At 41.3% G+C, this 23718-nt stretch overlaps 1 protein-coding gene across 6 annotated transcripts in view; it reads left to right on the top strand.

The window, feature by feature from the left end:
* The window catches only part of Mrtf (Myocardin-related transcription factor), a 332782-nt gene extending 324045 nt beyond the window's left edge, over nucleotides 1-8737 (top strand). For all 6 annotated transcript variants that reach the window (XM_070096707.1, XM_070096705.1, XM_070096704.1 and 3 more), the window contains 2 exons: nucleotides 2587-2680; nucleotides 2827-8737. In XM_070096707.1, coding sequence (XP_069952808.1) covers nucleotides 2587-2680; nucleotides 2827-3821 — 1089 coding nt within the window. In that variant the 3' untranslated portion in view covers nucleotides 3822-8737. The remainder of the gene's footprint in view (nucleotides 1-2586; nucleotides 2681-2826) is intronic.
* Nucleotides 8738-23718: the final 14981 nt, after the last annotated feature.

The following is a 23718-nucleotide window of genomic DNA, read 5'->3' as shown; positions in this document are numbered from 1 at the left end:
CATTTTTATCCCGTTTACTCACCTCTCACCGTACATTAAGACTAAAAATATTTTAAGGTAAGTAATGAGTCCTAGGTAGTAGGTTGGTAGACAGCAACCGCCCAGGGAGGTACTACCGTCCTGCCAAGTGAGTGTAAAACGAAAGCCTGTAATTGTTTTACATGATGGTAGGATTGCTGGTGTCCTTTTTTCTGTCTCATAAACATGCAAGATTTAAGGTACGTCTTGCTACTTCTACTTACACTTAGGTCACACTACACATATATGTACAAGCATATATATATATACACACCCCTCTGGGTTTTCTTCTATTTTCTTTCTAGTTCTTGTTCTTGTTTATTTCCTCTTATCTCCATGGGGAAGTGGAACAGAATTCTTCCTCCGTAAGCCATGCGTGTTGTAAGAGGCGACTAAAATGCCGGGAGCAAGGGGCTAGTAACCCCTTCTCCCATATAAATTACTGAATTTAAAAAGAGAAACTTTCATTTCTCTTTTTGGGCCACCCTGCCTTGGTGGGATACGGTCGGTTTGTTGGAAAAAAAAAAAAAGCAATGAGTGTACTGTACATGCATTTTATCATTCTAGGGTGCTTTAAATGTCGTAGAACATTATGTGTGGGTGGGTTGGCAAGGAAGGCTACCATACCTACCACACCTGACTTCTTACAATAAATACACCTACCATCCGACTTACGACCGAGTTCGGTTCTGAGAAACCGGTCATAAGTCGAAATGGTTGTAAGTCGAACTTTACTACTGAATATCAACAAAACATTTTTGTAATGACTTTATTTTATTGTTTTATTTTGGTATTTCATGTTTTACTTTACTTTTTATGTTGTTAGTACTGTATTTTATACTGTAAGGTTTAGGATAAACACTGTGTACAACACAAATAGTTGTTTATTTCCCAGAAATTTGGCATAAAAAACACGGTCGTAAGTCGAGTGGTTGTAAGTCGAGCAGGTCGTAAGTCGGATGGTAGGTGTACTATTCACCTCTCACCCTACATTAAGACTACAAATATTTTGAGGTAAGTAATGAGTGTACTGTGTGTGTATTTTACTTTTTATTGTTTTTGTAATGCCTAGTTCTGTTGATAACATAATATATATTAGTGTAAACTTGTTATCTGGCATTTATATGCATTTATAAGTGGAAAAAATGGTATTCTGCTTTCTGGCGATGTCCACTTTCTGGCAGTAGCCTGGAACCTAACCTACCGTATAAGTGGGGCCCTACTGTACTGAGTGGTGAGCATATTTATTGTAGGAAGTCTGAATAAGTGAAGACTGGATATAATTAACCCTCTCACTGTCGAGACCCCTGCTTACAAACTTGCTCTCAGTGTTGAAGAATTTAAAAAATATATTTTTTTTTTCTTACAAAACGATAATCTCTTCCCAATGGTAATGACACCAAAGGTACAATATTTGATCAAAAACTTACGGAATTATGCTCTCACGAAGTTACAGTCTCAGCAATATTTATGCATCAGTGATTTTGCCCACTTTGAGCCCTATTTTTGGCCAATTCCATTGTTCCAGTCGACCAAACTCATAGCTATTTCGCTAGAACTCCTTTTGTTCTATCGACTGAGTGCAAGAAACCACCCATTTACCGATTTCAACTACCCAATAAAGTAATCAGAAATTGGTAATTTGGTCAATTTCATGTACAATTCTAGGGTCCAGAATTAACAATGCAAATATTTCTAGCACTAAAATAGCATTTTCTCTGTTCATTAGTCACATCTCTAGGCTCCTCTTATATTACATTTGCTTTCCATTTTGAGTTTTTATTCACACAAACAATAGAATATTTACTGTTATGCAGACCGCTGCATTATTGTAAAACTGGTATAAATAATATCAGTGCATTTGTGAAATCATATTAGACCCACCAGTTGATGTGTATTGGACACTTGACGTGATTTGTTTACTCTTGAACGTCACCAAAAATCTAACATTTCCACTACTTTGAGCTCAGTATCAAGGCACTTTTATTCTGTAAAACATTCAAAATCATCTCTTTTTTCTGTAACATATCTTCCATTCTATCAAATGAGACCAAGAAAACAAGAATACAACCATAAATACCATGTGAAAATACACCACAAAATCAGTGTTTTAAACCAAAAACATGGTCGGAGTTCTTTTTTCTCATGCACTTCGTGCAAGATTTTTTTTTTTTTTTTTTATACTGCGCACACTGACCACTCAGACCCATTCTCTCATATGTAGGCCTACCAGCTTTCTCCCACAAGATGTGAAGCCACTAAAATTTTGGCATAATATTACAGGACCAACACTGGCTTGTAAGCCGTAATATTATGGGACCGACAGTGAAAGGGTTAAAAACCACTGTATCAGCGAAACACTGTAAAGCGGGGCCTGCCTGTAAATGAGTATTGATTATTGATGTAAATAACTTATATTATTGTGTAATGCTCATTTATTGTGAAAATTCCAAAATTAGCTTGTATATATTGTCCACAGCTTCTGTTCTGATAGTAAAAGATTGAAAAAATTATGAAGTGATAAAATATTCTTTTATTGATGATTTGCCATAATATTTTTTTTTTCAGATTTGTACTAAATTGCCACAAGCCACAAACAGAAAGTTATCTGTCAAAAGTCAGGCAGTGGATGATGTTTTAGAAATATTAATTAAAAATGGAGGTAAGATATGAGACTGTGCCAGTTTAAATTGAATAAAATTTTAGGATACACAAAAAGCTGTAATTATTTGAATGTGTAATAAATTCTGAAGTAGGTGAAATTTTTGTATTTGTTGACTCACAAGCATTATTGGTTTAATATTTCAGAGCTTCCACCTAGTGCTGCTCAGGATCCTCATACTCCAACTCAAATAAGGTGTAGTCGAAGTGGACCAATCTTCACTACCACATCAGTTACCTCTTCTGTCATCTATACTACCACGTCAGCTGGTGCTCCCATTTTTAGCACCACTTCTGGTGCATTGCCAATCATTTTTACCACTTCTGCAACTTCATTACCTGCAGTATACACTACCACCAATGCTGTTCCAACCACAGCAGAAGCTGCAGTCCCACCACCTCCACCACCACCCCCACCTCCACCTCACCATTCTAGTCAGCGCACCACTTCTGCTACGTCAACAACTTCTCAAGGCCCAGCAGTGTTAAGTGTTGCCAACTCCTGTCCATCCCCAATAGTCACCAGTGGCTTAAATTCTCATTCACTTTTTGCAGACCTAGTGATGGAGGGGTCAAACCAACATAGTCTGGAACTTCCCTTAGATCTGGAATTATCTGTGTTGGAGGGTATGGAACTGGGTGCCTTGGAACATACTCTTGACCACAGCAACATAACTCCTGATCTTCTTATTCCAAGTAGATCAGATGAGCCATTTGTCAGTGTAGGCCCACCGATAGATGTTAAGATGGAAGTGAACGATGATGTTGATGTTGCATCGTGGCTTGACTCTTTGGTTCCTCCAACTCATAGCCCAACACTGTCTTCAGCTACTACGAACTTTATTACACCTTGGCCTCCATCTCAACTAACATCAATCTCTGATAACAACAGTGATAGTGGTATAAGCAGTAATTATAATAGTGGCAGTAGCAGCAGTAACAGAGGAGGTAACCACAGTAGTTGCAGTACCAGTAGTACAAGTAGCAGTGGTGGCAGAAGTGGTATAAGCGTGCACCAAAGTGATCCTCTGCTCTCTAATAATCAGGACCAACTGGACCTCTTTAACTTAGAGGAAATGGACCTCAAGGCCCATGATGTAACGTCAGGCCTATCATGGGACCGCATTGATTTTACTGCATGAGAGTAGTGTACCAGTCATGCAGTCAGTCACCGTGTTACTATCTGGTCAATGTAGGTCCTACTGCAGAACCATTGACTAACAGTGTTAAGTCAAGGGACCACTAACTGCAGTAGATTTCAACCTTGACTGATCAGAGTGAAGTGCTGCTGCATCATGAGTGACTGGCAGTACGCTACTTTGGCTACTGACATATAAGTTAATGTCTGTGATGACAAATGAGTGCCTTACAAGTACTCTAACAAAAGGACCATTGAATATTTAGTTAATATTTAGGTTGTGTTCAGCCAACTCCACACAATTCCCTATTATTCCATTTTGACTACCTGTCATGTAGATCATGCTCACAATCATTATTAGAAGTTTTAAAAACTTACTAAAATATGAAATCTTTCTTTAAATTTTTCAGTGTCAAGTGGTATATATATGATATGTATTTGTAAATATTTCCTTCTTGTAAAATGGTGCTGTTTTGAATATTTAAAGTTGTTTGAGTTTTCTCCGAGATATATTGCACTCATCAGCTAATCCTGAAATTAGGTCAGGTCTATCAGTATGTAATAAATGTATTATAAGTTTTGGGAACAAATCAACCCCTTCCATAAATTTTGCTGTGTGCTTGCCTTACAGTTGTGGAGGCTTGAAAGTAGAACATTAATTCTTGTTGAATTAATAGCTCTGTACATACTTTATGACTAGAATATGTGACTGAATGCAGATTCAGTCATCTCTGCTGTGATTATTAGCTATGTTTGGAGCAGCCAATTAGGTTAACCCACTGAAGGCAGGCACACAGTGTAACCATTCCATGATGACCCCCCAGCCTCTGGCTGTGTCCTTGGCTCTCAGAGACCCCAGATAAAAGCTGTGACCCCTCGCTCACGGTGTGCAAGTCATTGCCTAACCTTGGCATGTGGCAACCCTTGCCAACTGTTGTGTGACCCAGGCTCAGTTTTGTAACATATTAATTGGTAACCTGACTAGAGGAGTTGACTGCCATTTCTTGTAATTTGGGTTGAAGAGGCAAAAAGCCAGTGCTTATGACCTGATTAGTAGTCCAAAACTGTCTTTATGACCTTGTCTTTGCCTATAGATATTCTGCGTTCTTGTGACTTAAGTCTTTGTGTCCAAAGCCTGTGCTTGCAATCCCTGACAACTGTAGATTTGCCAGAAGCCTCTCCCCAAATGTTCAAGACAAATAGTAGTGACTGAGGTACATGATGTCCAAAGCCGGTATATGTGATTCCATATTAGGGTGTTTCAAGATATTGTCAGATAATGGCCATGACCAGTGTTTTGTTAAAAGCAATGGATTAGTGGTTTTTTATGGCATAGTATATTTTCTGGACAGATTACTGAGCAGTCTCACGACCAAAGATGTTACTGCAATCAAGCAGCAGGAGCTCATGATGCCCACAGAAAATGGTTTCCTATGCTTGCTTTGTTAATCCCTAGTACTAGGTAGCCTACAGAAATTTGTAATACAAGCTCAGCAACACCCCAGACTGATGATGTCCTTAAATCTGTGATTTTGGACAATTATTATCGAAGGTTACACAATTCATTTGGTCAGTTGTGTCCCTGAGTTATATATAAATGCTCAAGGTGACCCTGTCCTTTTTTGTAACATACCACATTGAGTACTGGCATCACAACAATGTATGGTTTCGTACAAGTACCTATTTCTACTCTTGTTCAAACAGATGACTGTATGTAAGTGGGCCTGAGTAGCCATGAAACACTCAACCTGCATCCCTGATTGTGTTGGTGTACGTGGCCACTTGGGTAGCTGGGTTATTTTACCCAATGTATTCATTTGGCTTTATAGGTGTCCAGTTCCTGCCTCCCTCAGCCCTGGCACACCTCAAAAAAGTAGACATGGCCTCCTTTTTCTCAAGGAATTATAGGACTATTTTTTTCCCCTCATTATACATTTTATTATTTTGAAAGTTTTTGTTACATTTTCTAAGCTTATCTGGTTCAATGTGCCAAGATGCTCACACAGTTAACCAGCAAATTTTGGAATTGTCCACATCCATAAATTATGGTTAACAGAGCCCGCACAAGAAATACTCTTGATCTGCACAACGAGGTGGACAGACTAGCAATTATTAAATTTTATTAGTGGCCAAGACCAAGTGGTGTGCCTCAGGTTTATATTCCCAGCATTTCTAGATTCCATCTTTAACAGATATTGTCTCGTTCCTCCTGTGTACTAATAAGAATAAATTATTGTAGGCGAGTCCTGTCCTAGGTAGCTCTTGTACAGATTCTTTTTTGCTGCAAATTTTTGGGCATTCTTCAATTGCATTAAATTCTGCCTCATCTTTGCTAGCCTTGTAAGGAAAGTAAACATAAAATGCTTAGCACGAATTTTATACTGTCAAATTTGTAAGCTTCAGAGCAATATCTGGGTTTAATATGGATGACTTGAATTGAAGTATCAATTGAACTGTTTACCTCTGCTCAATATTCAACTCTTAAGCTGTCAGGGCCTAGTTATTGTGCCAAACCAGTAGCAATTATCACAGTTTGCAACATTCCACTACTGCACTGGGAATGATGGCTGCAGCATAGTTAAACAAAGTAATGTGTGAATTATTCAGATACTATTGGGCTAAGTATCATGAACTATCTATGGTATTAAACTATATAAACCTTTGTATATGCTATACCTGATTGTGATGTTTGTTTCATGGCCTTTCAGGTCTCATAGTTCATGGTTACTGTTTTTATATTTATATGGACAGTTATCCAAATTTATATGGCTATCCAGTAATAAATGTAGCTTCACGTGTCATTTATGATGAAAAGAGGAACATGAAGAGTTTAATAAAACACTCGTTTCCACTCATTATATCACAATGATACACATGTCTAATATAATTTGGGTGTTCATCAAATACCTCATTGATTTTGATTATCCATGAAAGTGTGCAGAGAAGTAAAAGAATCATTCTTCTGTTGATGGTTCATATCTTTTATTTTGCATCATTCAATGCAGTAGTACCATATGTTGGGTTACTACAGATATTTAGTTAAACATCTTTTCAGGGATTATTTTTCTCATTTTCTTTTATTGTTATACTACACTTGCACCTTTATTCTTTTATATTTCCATCATAATTTTCTTTAATTTCTATCCTAAACATAAAACTAGCTTCCACAGCAATGTGTCATGTTAAATGTTTATTCCAGTATTTGTAGGTTATTGCATAGAGTAAATTCATACATCCAGTTGGACCTCATTAATCTGAAACTTTTATCACTGGAAATGTCCCTGTATTAAATAATTGGGCTTGAGAACATTTCTGCAAATTTGATATACCGATGAATTCTTTTTATATGTATTAAAAAGACATTACCAGATAACACTGCTGTGTGACAATTCCTGTTTATGGTCTGCCCTGCATATTTTAGTTCACATGTATTAAAAATTAAGAAATAAGAGAGTGCAAGTAAAGGTGTTAATATGAGCTAAGTGACACATGGGGACCATTCTGATATTCCTATGGCACATTTGATAAAATGACATCTCTCCACTCTTGTTGAATCCACCCAAGTCTTTTAAATTTTCCTACTCATAACTTGGGTAAATGTTAACAGTTTAGAGTAGAGAAAATACAAAAATGCTCATCTGGAAAATTCATAGTACTAGAATTCTCCTGTACTGCACCAAGTTTGATTTCCATTTTTCTCTTGCACTAACCCTCAACCACATCTTTCCCCCACTCCTAACCATTGCACATTCCTACTTCTACATCCCTTTCTGCATGCTGCATGACCCTTATGAACTTAGTGCTTGCCTTGATTATAATACCTTGATTATAATAATAAATTTTTTATCTAAAACTTCAGTCAAAGGAGCTTTGGATTAAAGAGGTTCAACTACCTGCAGATTTTGGGGAAAATTCAGCATGTTACTTTTTATGTTGAATGTTCAGAAAAGTGTACATTATTGTAATAGGAATTGAACTTAGAAATCAATAAGATGTGGATGTAATTTACATAGTGTATGTGAAGATAAGTGCATGATTAATTTAAGTAAAGGTATATTTTCGTTTAATGTGTATGAAGCATGAGTACAGACAATGTATGAAATAAGTACATAAGGTAATGTATGAGGCATATGTATAGATAATGTATGAACCAGGAGTAAAATGAATGAATACAGGAAATTTATGAAAGCACAAGCAGAGAATGCAGTCTGTATACTAGGCAATATACGAAAACCTAAGTACAGGCAATGTATGAAAGATGAGTACATAAGTTATTGCATGAGGTATGAGTATAGGTAATGTATGAAACATAAGTACAGAAGTTTATGTATGAAGTGTGAATACAGAACGTAAATAATGTATGACTCATGAGTACTGAATTGAGTGATATATTAAAATTTCTTGAGATGTAAAAATAAATTATTATAATCATGGGGGATGGGGATGCTGAACCTATAGGGGTCATACAGCACCTGGGAGAATGGGAGGTAATCAGGTTTAATCCAAAGGAGGATATATCCAATATATTGGATCAAAGGCCCCTCTGGCATCAAAGCACTCTTTTGGGGGTGTAAAGATTAAATAGTAAAAAATAAATTTTTCTGTAATTAAATAAACATATGCCTTTGTTATCAGTTTGTTATGAGATTTGTATGGAAGTACTTTTTTTTTGTATTTTGACAGTGCTTAATTGATCATATTACTCAAAACAATTAAGTACCTAATAGTAATTTCAAAGTCTTTTTTTTTTTTTTTTTTTTTTTTTTTTAAACTGATCATGCTGCAGCCTTTGTGTTGGTGAAAAGTGTCACATTGGTACTCAGTTTTTGTCATATGAAAAGCTTTGCCTTGTATATCAGTACATTACAAAATTTTATGGATCATATTTGTCAGGTAACTAAATAAATAAATGGCACTTGACATGCTTTATCATTTTCCTTTAGCATTTTTATATCCATGATAAAATAAGTAATCTGTAGGAGTTCATAGCACCTGATTGAATGGAAGGAAAGCAGGTTTGATCTGAGGAAAGGGAGAGTATGTGGTTCTAATTCCTTGGATCAAGAGCTCTTCAACATTGAGGCATCACCTTCCCTCCAATCCACTGCAGGTTTATTTGTACCTACTGAAATTGATAGTCTATTGTTTCATACAAGTACATTGCAGTGTACTGGTTTTTTATACATTTGAGTAAGTCACAATACTGTGGCAGAATAATTTACAAATAATCCACTCTTTAGAGAGGAAATATTTAAGACTACATTATGGCTGTCTATGGACCATTATCATGACTTGGGAGTAGAATAAGAATATACATTAGGGCCCTGCTTATACAGCAGGTTAAATTCTGTGCTACTGCTGTAAAGCTAAAATTGCTATAAAATGAAACAGCCTTTTTTCACTTTCAAATGCATATGAAAACCTGAAAACATGTTTACACTATCATACATTAAGGTGACAGTGTATTCATGTGTCTGGTAGTGCCTGAGATAATAAGAATGGTTCTATTGTCTCACCTTGACCTATGTATGCATTACATAAAGAGTTAAGGCTATCATTCCTAGCCCCTCAAGGAAGGTTCCTTGATGTTGGTGAGGGGCTCTTGATTTAGAGAATTGGATCTGTGCTCCAGTTCCCCGAATTAAGCCTGAATGCCTTCCACATCCCCCCCCCAGGCGCTGTATAATCCTCCGGGTTTAGCGCTTCCCCCTTGATTATAATAATAATAATAATATCATTCCTAGCAAATCCTGTGTCACAAACCTACTTGAGTTTTATGACAAGGTACTGGAAGTAAGACGAGAGAGAAAGAAAGGGATGGGTAGACTACATTTTCTTGGATTGCAAGAAGGCCTTTGACACAGTTCCTCATAAGAGATTAGTGCAAAAGCTGGAGGATCAGGCACATATAACAGGAAGGGCACAGCAATGGATCAGAGAATACCTGGCAGTGAGTCATGGTACATGGCAAGGTATCACAGTGGGTGCCTGTGATGAGCGGGGTTCCACAGGAGTCAGTTCTAGGACCAGTGCTATTTTTAGTAAATGTGAATGACATGATGGAAGGGATAGACTCAGGAGTGTCCCTGTCTGCAGATGATGTGAAGTTTATGAGAATTCAGTCAGATGAGGACCAAGCAGGATTATAAAGAGACCTGGACAGGCTGGAAGCTTGATCCAGCAACTGGCTCCTCGATTTTAACCCCACCAAATGCAAAGTCATGAAGATCGGGGAAGGTCAAAGAAGACCGTAGACAGAGTATAGGATAGGTGGCCAAAGACTGCAAACTTCACTAAAGGAGAAGGATCTTGGGGTGAGTATAATACCGAGCACATCTCCTGAAGTGCACGTCAACCAGATAACTGCTGCACCATACGGGCGCCTGGCAAACCTGAGAATTGCGTTCCGATACCTCAGTAAGGAATCATTCAAGACTATAGTACACCGTGTATGTCAGACCCATACTGGAGCATGCAGCACCAGTTTGGAACCCACACTAGGTCAAATACATCAAAAAATTAAGAGAAAATGCAAAGGTTTGCAACAAGGATAGCTCCAGAGATCAGGGAAATGTCCTACGAAGAAAGTGTGAGGAAAATCGGCCTGACGACACTGGAGGACAGGAAGGTTAGGAGAGACATGATAATGACATACAAAATACTAATAGGAATTAACAAGGTGGACAAAGACAAGATGTTCCAGAGATGGGACACAGAAACAAGGGGTCACAATTGGAAGTCGAAGACTCAGATGAGCCAAAGAGATGTTAGGAAGCACTTCTTCAGTCATAGAGTTGTCAGGAAGTGGAATAGTCTGGTAAGTGATGTAGTGGAGGCAGGAACCATACATAGTTTTAAGACGAGGCATGATAAAGCTCATGGAGCAGGAAGAGAGAAGACCTAGTAGTGACTAGTGAAGAGGTGGGGCCAGGAGCCGAGTCTCGACCCCTGCAACCACAAATAAGTGAGTACACACACACACACACACACACACAGGTCACCAAGAATTTGTTCAATATGAAAATCTACATCAAATGTATATCATTTCCTCTGTTTCTGGTACATCTTGGCCAATATAAACTTATTTTCCTTAGCGTCACTTCTAACCCAACTCAGTTCACTGGCTGTTAACGGCCAAAACACACATGTAGTAATTTTTTATCTTTTTGAGGGAGTGGACTGATAAGCCAGATCAAGGGCTCGACCATATTACCAAAAGTTCCAATTACCTGGTCATCACATGATCAAGATCTGTCAGGAAGCAGATCAAGACCTGTGTCAGGAAATATAAGGCAAAGAGCCGTGTCGGGAAACATTTGTCGTGTTTGCTAAGGAACACAATAGCAGCATAAGCAGGATCTACCTCACGTGTTAACTAAGTGTCAATATTACCTGATCAAGGAGACATCATGTGGTTTTCTTACCTTTTTTTTCTCCACTAAATTTTTTCGTCTATTTTCTGTCATATTCTAAATTCATAATGAAGTATTATTTAACATGTTTCATGTTTGATAGAATTATACGAATTAGTAAAAATTTTGACCATGAAAAAGATTGAATATGAATTTATAATCTAGAATCGCCAGGGACATTGTCTACATAGTTCAACCAGTCGTGTTTTTTAATGAAATTTGTTTTAATGTGTAAGTAAGCTTCTAACTTTTTATATACAGAAAGTGTGGAGGAAAGTCTATGCATAAGTTTCTTCAAACAATTAGATAGAGTCAAAACAATGAATGTCGGAGACGGTACTAAACAACAAAAAAAAAACTTGTGGTAACTTTCACATGAGTTTCCTGTGGGCGTTGATCACAAAGGATGTAATTAACCTATTCACTCTGAGACCCATTGTTAAATTTTTCCTCTAACATTACAACGGAGAAATTATTTTTTCCTCATTATTGCTAATTATAGACCTTTTTCTCCAGTTTCTTTTAATACACACTGAATATTAATAAGTCTTGCGTGACTTACAAAGCTACGAAGTATAGCATTATGACAAGTTGCTACTAGTTTTTTACAATTACTTTCTAACAAAACACTTATTTTCAATGTTCTTCTAAACCAATAGATTAGCAGGTAAATATTTTTTTTTTTTATTATCACACTGGCCGATTCCCACCAAGGCAGGGTGGCCCGAAAAAGAAAAACTTTCACCATCATTCACTCCATCACTGTCTTGCCAGAAGGGTGCTTTACACTACAGTTTTTAAACTGCAACATTAACATTATCATTATGTTCAGAGGAAGTGTTATACCCATAGGAGTCATTCAGCAGTACTTGGGGAACGGTAGGCAATCAGGTTCCATCCAAGGGTAGAACAGGTCCAGTTCTTTGAATCAAGAGCCTCTCACCGGCATCAAGGAACCTCCCTTATGGGACTAGCAGTTATGATAAGCAGTTCTCTCCCTCGTGGCCCTGGACCAGGACCCTGGACATAGAACCCTAGACCTAGGACCCTGGACCTAGGACCCTGGACCTAGGACCCTGGACCAGGACCCTGGACCTAGGACCCTGGACCAGGACCCTGGACCTGGGACCCTGGACCTGGGAACCTGGACCAGGACCCTGGACCTAGGACCTTGGACCAGGACCCTGGACCTGGGACCCTGGACCTGGGACCCTGGACCAGGACCCTGGACCTAGGACCCTGGACCTAGGACCTTGAACCAGGACCCTGGACCTAGGACCCTGGACCTAGGACCCTGGACCTAGGACCCTGGACCTAGGACCCTGGACCTAGGACCCTGGACCTAGGACCCTAGACCTAGGACCCTGGACCTAGGACCCTGGACCTAGGACCCTGGACCAGGACCCTGGACCTAGGACCCTGGACCAGGACCCTGGACCTGGGACCCTGGACCTGGGAACCTGGACCAGGACCCTGGACCTAGGACCCTGGACCAGGACCCTGAACCTGGGACCCTGGACCTGGGACCCTGGACCAGGACCCTGGACCTAGGACCCTGGACCTAGGACTCTGAACCAGGACCCTGGACCTAGGACCCTGGACCTAGGACCCTGGACCTAGGACCCTAGACCTAGGACCCTGGACCTAGGACCCTGGACCTAGGACCCTGAACCAGGACCCTGGACCTAGGACCCTGGACCTAGGACCCTGGACCTAGGACCCTGGACCTAGGACCCTGGACCAGGACCCTGGACCTAGGACCCTGGACCTAGGACCCTGGACCTAGGACCCTGGACCTAGGACCCTGGACCTAGGACCCTGGACCAGGACCCTGGACCTAGGACCCTGGACCTAGGACCCTGGACCTAGGACCCTGGACCTAGGACCCTGGACCAGGACCCTGGAACTAGGACCCTGGACCTAGGACCCTGGACCTAGGACCCTGGACCTAGGACCCTGGACCTAGGACCCTGGACCTAGGACCCTGAACCAGGACCCTGGACCTAGGACCCTGGATCTAGGACCCTGGACCTAGGACCCTGGACCTAGGACCCTGGACCTAGGACCCTGGACCTAGGACCCTGGACCTAGGACCCTGGACCTAGGACCCTGGACCAGGACCCTGGACCTAGGACCCTGGACCAGGACCCTGGACCTAGGACCCTGGACCTAGGACCCTGGACCAGGACCCTGGACCAGGACCCTGGACCTAGGACCCTGGACCTAGGACCCTGGACCTAGGACCCTGGACCTAGGACCCTGGACCAGGACCCTGGACCTAGGACCCTGGACCAGGACCCTGGACCTAGGACCCTGGACCTAGGACCCTGGACCCTGGACCAGGACCCTGGACCAGGACCCTGGACCTAGGACCCTAGACCTAGGACCCTGGACCAGGACCCTGGACCAGGACCCTGGACCAGGACCCTGGACCAGGACCCTGGACCAGGACCCTGGACCTAGGACCCTGGACCTAGGACCCTGAACCTAGGACCCTGGACCAGGTCCCTGGACCAGGACCCTGGACCTAGGACCCTGGACCTAGGACCCTGGACCTAGGACCCTGGACCAGGACCCTGGACCAGGACCCTGGACCAGGACCCTGGACCTAGGACCCTGGACCTAGGACCCTGGACCAGGACCCTGGACCAGGACCCTGGACCAGGACCCTGGACCTAGGACCCTGGACCTAGGACCCTGGACCTAGGACCCTGGACCTAGGACCCTGGACCAGGACCCTGGACCAGGACCCTGGACCAGGACCCTGGACCTAGGACCCTGGACCTAGGACCCTGGACCTAGGACCCTGGACCAGGACCCTGGACCAGGACCCTGGACCAGGACCCTGGACCTAGGACCCTGGACCTAGGACCCTGGACCAGGACCCTGGACCAGGACCCTGGACCTAGGACCCTGGACCTAGGACCCTGGACCTAGGACCCTGGATCTAGGACCCTGGACCAGGACCCTGGACCAGGACCCTGGACCTAGGACCCTGGACCTAGGACCCTGGACCTAGGACCCTGGACCTAGGACCCTGGACCTAGGACCCTGGACCTAGGACCCTGGACCAGGACCCTGGACCAGGACCCTGGACCTAGGACCCTGGACCTAGGACCCTGGACCAGGACCCTGGACCTAGGACCCTGGACCTAGGACCCTGGACCAGGACCCTGGACCAGGACCCTGGACCTAGGACCCTGGACCTAGGACCCTGGACCTAGGACCCTGGATCTAGGACCCTGGACCAGGACCCTGGACCAGGACCCTGGACCTAGGACCCTGGACCTAGGACCCTGGACCTAGGACCCTGGACCAGGACCCTGGACCAGGACCCTGGACCTAGGACCCTGGACCTAGGACCCTGGACCAGGACCCTGGACCTAGGACCCTGGACCAAGGACCCTGGACCAGGACCCTGGACCAGGACCCTGGACCTAGGACCCTGGACCTAGGACCCTGGACCTAGGACCCTGGATCTAGGACCCTGGACCAGGACCCTGGACCAGGACCCTGGACCTAGGACCCTGGACCTAGGACCCTGGACCTAGGACCCTGGACCTAGGACCCTGGACCAGGACCCTGGACCAGGACCCTGGACCAGGACCCTGGACCTAGGACCCTGGACCTAGGACCCTGGACCTAGGACCCTGGACCTAGGACCCTGGACCAGGACCCTGGACCAGGACCCTGGACCAGGACCCTGGACCTAGGACCCTGGACCTAGGACCCTGGACCAGGACCCTGGACCTAGGACCCTGGACCAGGACCCTGGACCAGGACCCTGGACCAGGACCCTGGACCTAGGACCCTAGACCAGGACCCTGGACCAGGACCCTGGACCAGGACCCTGGACCAGGACCCTGGACCTAGGACCCTGGACCAGGACCCTGGACCAGGACCCTCTACAACAGTACCTAAACGTCTAGAAGAAATTCATTTATTTATTTTATTTATTTATTTATTTATTTATTTAAAAATTTGAGCATACATACAGAGGTACAAAAAATACAGGTAAGAGCAGCATGCCAAAGCCACTTATATGCATAGCATTACGGGCTGGCTTAAAATTAACTTAAGATTAACTAAGCAATGATGAAATCAGTGATAAAACATTAATGTAAACAGATTACTATAAAGCACAAGTGAGTATTACAAAGACAGGTCATATGGTTGCATTCAGTTAGGTAGTGATTCTGTTAGGTAGTGTATTTAAAAAATAATAAAGTTAGATTGGGTTTTAGGTTTAACATTTATGTGATATAATTGTGAGAAACATTTAAGATATACAATCTATAAGGTTCAGTTATTCAGTATTTATTTGGTTTTGGGTGAGTAAGTGATCTTTGAGAAGAGACTTGAATTTATAAACAGGTAGTGTTTCTTTTATATTTACAGGTAATGAATTCCAGATTTTAGGGCCTTTTATGTGCATTGAGTTTTTGCATAGTGTGAGATGGACACGAGGAACATCAAAGAGTGATCTGTGCCTTGTGTTATGGTCATGTGTTCTGTTGAGGTTGGCAAGGAGATGTTTGAGGGGAGGGTTAATATCAGAGTTAAGTGTTCTATGTATGTAATAGGTGCAGTAATAAGTATGGATGTTTTGTATGGTGAGTAGGTTTAGTGTATTGAATATTGGTGGAGTGTGCTGCCTATAGTGAGAATTTGTTATCATTCTAACTGCAGCCTTTTGTTGGGTAATTAGTGGTCTGAGATGGTTACTTGTTGTTGAGCCCCATGCACAAATTCCATAGGTGAGATAGGGGTAAATAAGAGAGTGATATAGGGCCAGGAGGGCTGACTGTGGAGCATAGTACCGTATCTTCGATAGTATGCCTACAGTCTTGGAAATTTTCTTAGAAATTTGTTGTATATGTGTATGAAATTTGAGTCTATTATCAAGGTGGATTCCTAAGAATTTTCCCTCTGTTAGCTTTGTGATAGGTGATCCGTTTATCATTATGTTAAGAGGGACATCTGTAGCTCTGTTACCAAACTGAATGAAGTAGGTTTTGTCAATGTTTAGTGTAAGTTTGTTAGTCCTCATCCAGGTAGATATTTTCTGTAATTCGGTATTTACAGTATTGGCTAGCGTGACTGGGCTCGGGTGGGAGAAGACGTATGTAGTGTCATCTGCAAATAGTGTGGGTTTGAGTAATTGCGAAGCATTTGGTAGGTCATTTATGTATAGGAGAAAGAGAAGAGGGCCAAGGACACTTCCCTGTGGGACACCAACTGTAATTGGTTGTGCAGAAGAGTTTGCCCCATTTGCATACACATATTGGCTTCTGTTGCTGAGGTATGACTTGAGGTAGTTGAGGGAGTGCCCTCTTATACCATAGTGTGACAATTTTACGTGGAGCAAGTCATGGTCAACTGTATCAAAAGCTTTACGTAAGTCAATGAAGATCCCCAGTGGGACTTCTTTTTTCTCTATTGCAGTGTATATATGTTCTAGCATGTGTATAATAGCATCATTAGTATTTTTATTAGGCCTGAATCCAAATTGGCAGGGGTTGAGTATGTTTTGGGAGATAAGGTAGGAGTAGATTCGTTTATGAATTAATTTTTCGAAGATTTTTGAGAGAGGGTGTAAGTTGGATATTGGCCTATAGTTATTCAACTCTGTTTGGTCTCCTCCTTTGTGGATCGGGGTGACCCTTGCTATTTTGAGTACTGTAGGGAAGGTGGAGGATTCAATGGATTTGTTAAAGAGTGTTGCAATGATTGGTGATAGCACTTGTGACACTTTTTTGTATATAAAGGGTGGTAAGGTATTTAAATCTCCTGCCTTGTTTTTTAGTGTGTTGATAATAAAGGAGACTTCCTATGGGTTAGTCGGAGCTAGGAACAGTGTGTTCGGGTAGTTGCCAGTGAGGTAGTCATTTGGTGGGGTATCTGAGCTTGGGATTTTATTGGCAAGGTTTTGTCCTATAGTGGAGAAGAAATCATTGAGTCTGTTTGCTGTTTCTGTTGGTGGGAGTTGGGGTTCATCTGATTTTGCTAATTTTATTTCGCTATTTCGTGATATCTTTTTTGTTCCTAGAATTTCTGATAGGGTTTTCCAGGTCTTTTTTATATCACCTCGTAAGTTGGATAATCTGTTCTCATAATACAATTTTTTTGCCCTTCTTATCAGGCTGGTTAGGATTGACGAGTAACGTTTTGTTTGGTCTCTTGTTATGTGACCCATTCTGTACTGTTTTTCATATTGGTGTTTTGTATTTATGGATTTGAGAATGCTGGGTGTTAGCCAGGGACTGTTCAGTCTCTTTGCTGTCATCTGTTTAGTTTTTTTAGGGCAGTGCTTGTTATAGAGGTATTGGGTCTTTTTTAGAAAATTATTAATACATTCGTCAATATCTGTATAGATTTCTAGCTCAGTGTGCCAGTCAATGTTTGTTACTGCTGTTGTGAAGTTATTAATGGCTGCCTCATTGTGAAGTCTGAAGGTGACTTTAGTAGTGTCTTGGGGTAATTTACCAAGAGTTGTTATGAGGAAAGTAGGGTAGTGGTCTGTGGTATTATCTGTAATTATGCCTGATTTTAAAGGGGATATGGTGTTGGTCCAGATGTGGTCAAGTAGGGAAACACTAGTCTCCGTAACTCTTGTAGGTTTTGTTACTGTTGGTAGCAACATGCAGTTATTCATAGTGTTTGTGAATTCAGTAACGTGTGGGTCCTGGTCTTGCAGGAGATTTATATTGAAGTCACCTGAGAGTAGTAAGTGATCTTTGTTCATGCGTGCATCAGTTATCATACTTCCTAGGTTTTGACTAAATTTATATATTTAATCCCTGTATATTAGTTAATATAGCCTTCAGTTAATTATGCAAGACTTTCTAATTTATCTCAAATGGTCGTGGAGTCATACCATATTCATCATTATCAGCAAAAGTATTTTATAACCATATAGGCCTCATTTTAATTTGCAATCCACAAGATCGTTTCCAGTGACTAAGATTTCGGAAGGGAAGACTCTTGTTCTTGTCTACTCTTTCATCTTCTAATAGATACAAGAAGATCCAGTCAACACAGTAATGACATCAAATGGAATTTATAACCTATTGGCTAATTCTGAAATACTCACTCAAGGACACTTTAAAGAATAATAGGTTTATTTTAACACTGAGTTGATGCAGTGTTGCATAACACTGCAATAAACCAGCCGAGTGTGGTGTAAGCGTACATAAGACTGCAATAAACCAGCCGAGTGTGGTGTAAGCGTACATAACACTGCAATAAACCAGCCGAGTGTGGTGTAAGCGTACATAACACTGCAATAAACCAGCCGAGTGTGGTGTAAGCGAACATAACACTGCAGTAAACCAGCCGAATGTGGTGTAAGCGTACATAACACTGCAATAAACCAGCCGAGTGTGGTGTAAGCGAACATAACACTGCAATAAACCAGCCGAGTGTGGTGTAAGTGAACATAACAATAAATAACTTTCAAATACTAATAAACACTTCGATAATATTGATTTCATAAATATCAATGAACATATACAAAAGGAAGGTTGTGTGAACATGACTAACAAAATTAGGGCGGCAGTTATAACCATCTTTGAATCTTGAGCTGTATAATCCTACGGGTTTAGCGCTTCCCCTTTGATTATAATAATAATAATAATCTGAATCTTGGTTGGATGATACGGTGACTGACGACGAGGTCAAAATAGATGGTTACAATATAAAACGCTTAGATAGGAACAGAAAGGGTGGAGTATGTGCCTACATTAGAAATGACTTAGCTTACAACCCAAGACCTGATTTAAATAACAATAAACTGGAGATTCTATGGTTTGAAGTGCTGCTTCCTAAGACCAAACCCATCTTAGTAGGAACTAGTTGCCGCCCTCCTACCCAGGACCAGTTCTTAGAATCTTTTCCAGAGTCTTGTCCGGAGTTGAAAACAATTGCGAGACAATAATACTGGGCGACTTCAATATCTGTTTTCAGCAGCAAAATAACGGGCTCTGCAAAAGGTATAAGCAAATTCTAGGATTAAATAGTTACACTCAACTAATTAATACACCAACCCGGATCACACAGTTCTCAGCCACCCTAATTGACCACATACTTTGTAACCGCTCTGAGAACATTAGTCAGTCAGGCGTCATTACAACAGGTCTTATTGATCATTTCATCATTTACTACACCAGGAAAATCACTAGGGATAGGATAGGCCTACACAGGACAATAAAAATGAGGTCAACTAGAAACTACAGTAAAGAAACACTGGTAAATAGGCTACACAATTGTGACTGGACAGAGATAACAAGTTGCACGGACGTTTACCTGGAGTTTACCTGGAGAGAGTTTCGGGGGTCAACGCCCCCGCGGCCCGGTCTGTGACCGGGCCGCGGGGGCGTAAACAATGCCTGGGAAAAATTCAAAACAATGTTCACTACCATCCTTGATAATATTGCACCAGTTAAAGAGGTTAGGATTAAACGAAGAACTGAACCCTGGATGAATACTGAGATATTAGATAATATGAAATTCAGAGACCAGCTGCTAATTTGTTCATGACTGTAACCATGTATAGGAGTGAAGCTGATTCATTACCTCTGTAACTTGCCATGATTAGTGACCAGATCTACCTGGAGTTCATTACCTTTGTAACTAGTTCAGCTGTCATAACTTTGGGGTCCAGTCACTGGACCCATTATGTACCTTTGTAATCTTTTGACTACCGCCCACAGGATGGGTATGGGGTGCATAAAGATATTAAACTAAAGTGTGTGTGTGTGTGTGTGTGTGTGTGTGTGTGTGTGTGTGTGTGTGTGTGTGGTGTGTGACTCAACAATCAATATTTGCACCAATAACTCATTACAGTTGTGACCGGGTGTGGAAGTGTGAATTGCTCATTACTCTATAATTTGTTCATGATTGTAGCCAAAGTATAAACGTAAGTAACCATTCTACAGAATTCATTACCTTTGTAACTTGTGAGCTCATTGCCTTTGTACCTAGTTCAGCTATCAAAACTTTGGGGGCCCAGTCCCTGGACCCATTACGTACCTCTGTAATCTGTAAATACCTTTGTAACTTGTCATGATTGTGACCAGACTTACCTGGAGTTCATTACCTTTGTAAATTGTGAGTTCATTACCTTTGTAAATTGTGAGTTCATTACCTTTGTAAATTGTGAGTTCATTGCCTCTGTAACTTGCTCAGCTATCAAAACTTTGGAGTCCAGTCCCTGGACCAATTATGTACCTCTGTAATCTTTTGACTACCGCCCACAGGATGGGTATGGGGTGCATAATAAACATATTAAACTAAATAACTAAAAAGATTTAAAGCAAACAGACAGGATATTGCAGCACTAAATGAATTCCAAAGGGTGAGGAACAGAGTACAGAGACTTATAAAAGGAACAAAGGGAAAGCACTACTGCTCAAAAATTGAAGAGTATAAGCATAACCCCAGAAAGCTCTGGCAACAACTAAAACATCTGCGGTATAGCCATAAGCCAGTAGATAGGTCTAACATAGTACTCACTATTGATAATGAGGTATGCCATGAAACATCTAAGGTGGCAAATTGCTTTAATTCATACTACACATCTGTTGCATCAACACTAGTAAGTAAACTACCAGCTGCATCAAATACCTTTAACACAGACTCTGATAAGTTTCAAACATACTATACCAATAAAGGGGTAACCCCAAACAGTTGTCAACTAGTAAGTGTATCTCATGACTCTATTCAAAAAGAACTAAGCAGGTTAAACCCAACTAAGAGCACAGACCCTGATAATATCCCGTCTAAGTTCCTAAAAGATGGTGCTTCTGAACTGTCAATCCCTATTGCTCACATAATAAATCTATCAATCACCACTAATACCGTACCGGAGGGGTTCAAGGAGGCCAGAGTTACTCCTATCTTCAAGAAAAATAGTAGGTCTGATGTCAGCAACTATAGGCCTGTTAGTATACTCAGTATAATATCTAAAATTCTAGAGAGGGCGGTGTATTCTCAAGTAGTTAAGTACCTTAATGACAACAACATTCTCCATAGCTATCAATCGGGCTTTAGAAGATCCTACTCAACCGACACCTCCCTTATTAATCTGATGGATTACCTGAGAACTGAAATGTCAAAGGGGAACCTCATAGGTATGGTAACCTTAGACCTGCAAAAGGCCTTCGATACTGTCAACCACAATATATTATGTAATAAACTTCAAGCTATCGGTATAGGTTCTGTAGACTGGTTTAAGTCCTACCTTAGCAACAGGAGACAAATAGTCAAAATCAACAAAACAGAATCAGAACCCCTGCCGATAATATGTGGAGTTCCCCAAGGTAGTATTCTGGGTCCCTTATCATTCTTATGTTATGTCAATGATATGCCTATCAGTGTCAAGTGCAAACTCCTACTGTATGCAGATGACAGTGCTCTGTTAGTGTCAGGTAAAGACCCACAAGATATTGCTAATGTTTTAACACTGGAACTGGAGTCCTGCAGCAAATGGTTAGTAGACAACAAACTATCATTACACCTAGGGAAAACTGAAGCCATTCTCTTTGGCACGAAACATAAACTGAGAAGGGTAAATAACTTTAATGTTCAATGTAATGGGGAGCCCATCACTTTGGTTTCATCAGTAAAATATTTGGGAATCCCCTTTGACCCATGCATGTCAGGAGAATTGATAGGGAACAGTGTAGTAAAGAAAGCGAATGCCAGACTGAAGTTCCTTTATAGACAAGCACAGTGTCTACCTACTGAGGCTCGCAGGACCCTATGTCTAGCCCTTATACAATGCCATATGGATTACGCTTGCTCTTCTTGGTACTCTGCCTTGACAAAAAAACTGAAAGATAGACTGCAAATCACCCAGAACAAAATCGTAAGATTCATCCTGGGGCTGGGACCAAGAGAACATGTAGGCCAGGATGAATTACAGCAGTTGAATATGCTGAATGTTGAAGACAGAGTAAAACAACTGAAGCTAAATCATGTTTATAAAATTGCTCACAAACAGTGTCCAGAATATCTTGCTGTCAATTTTATCAAGGTTGGGAACCAAAGCAATCATAGTACTAGGGGGAGAGAGCACAACTTTGTAGTACCCACAGTCATTGGCCAGGCTTCAAACACCTTTTATTGTACAGCAATAAAGGAATGGAACAGACTACCCGCACATGTCAAAGCCAGTCATAGCATGAACCAGTTCAAGAAGAGTGCCAAAAGGTGTCTGATGAATGTAGCTACAGAAAGGGAGGGGAATGATTTTCTATTTTTTATCTAACACGTGTAAATTTTACCTTATTCCTAGTAATGACCCTCGTATTGTAGATAGTCTTAATGACCCTCGTGTAGAAGATAGTCTTTTTAGTATGATAATAAGATGTTATCTTCATTATAGAATAATAAGAAAATATTATAACCTTTATATTATAATAATAAGGTAAAAGGACCCCAATGGAAATAAGTCACTCTGTCTGACTTTTTTTGGGTTATCCTAGGTTCTCTACACATATGCTGCTATGTATGATAATTCTATGTAACTGTATTTGTGTATACCTGAATAAACTTACTTACTTACTTACTTAGTCTGGCACTAAAGCTCCCTCCGACCTTCAAACAACATTTCTCCCTCATATAGTATTTTTCTTCACTCAGTCAGTGTGTGCTGTATAGCCCTTGTGGCTTAGCGCTTCTTTTTGATTATAATAATAATAATCAGTCAGTGTGTTTTAAATCTGGAGAGAACGGAAAGCAGGAAGATAATCTTCTGATTTACGATCATGAAATCATGTCCAAACATGATTTATAAGTATAAATAATAGAGGTCCTCAGGTTGTTCTTCAACTCTATATATCCTTGGTTAGGCCTCATTTAGACTATGCTGCTCAGTTCTGGTCACCGTATTACAGAATGGATATAAATGCTCTGGAAAACGTACAAAGGAGGATGACAAAGATGATCCCATGTATCAGAAATCTTCCCTATGAGGATAGACTGAAGGCCCTGAATCTGCACTCTCTCGAAAGTCGTAGAATTAGGGAGGATATGATCGAGGTGTATAAACGGAAAACAGGAATAAATAAAGGGGATGTAAATAGCGTGCTGAAATTTTCCAGCCAAGACAGGACTCGCAGCAATGGTTTCAAGTTGGAAAAATTCAGATTCAGGAAGGATATAGGAAAGTACTGGTTTGGTAATAGAGTTGTGGATGAGTGGAACAAACTCCCGAGTACAGTTATTGAGGCTAAAACGTTGTGTAGTTTTAAAAATAGGTTAGATAAATACATGAGTGGGTGTGGGTGGGTGTGAGTTGGACCTGGCTAGCTTGAACTGCTGGGTCTGGTACAGTGCTCCATCCTTGAGTGGGGATGACCAGACTGGGTGGGTCATTGGGATAATCCGGGGGGAGGACATGGACCTGCTCCGCATGGGTCAGTAGGCCTGTTGCAGTGTTCCTTCTTTCTTATGTTCTTATGTTCTAAAATCTCTCTCTCTCTCTCT

This window comes from Cherax quadricarinatus, chromosome 54 (assembly GCF_038502225.1).
Source record: "Cherax quadricarinatus isolate ZL_2023a chromosome 54, ASM3850222v1, whole genome shotgun sequence".
Taxonomy (NCBI): Eukaryota; Metazoa; Arthropoda; class Malacostraca; order Decapoda; family Parastacidae; genus Cherax; species Cherax quadricarinatus.
The sequence above is the reverse complement of the archived record's forward strand: the minus strand, read 5'-3'. Positions and strand labels throughout refer to the sequence as shown.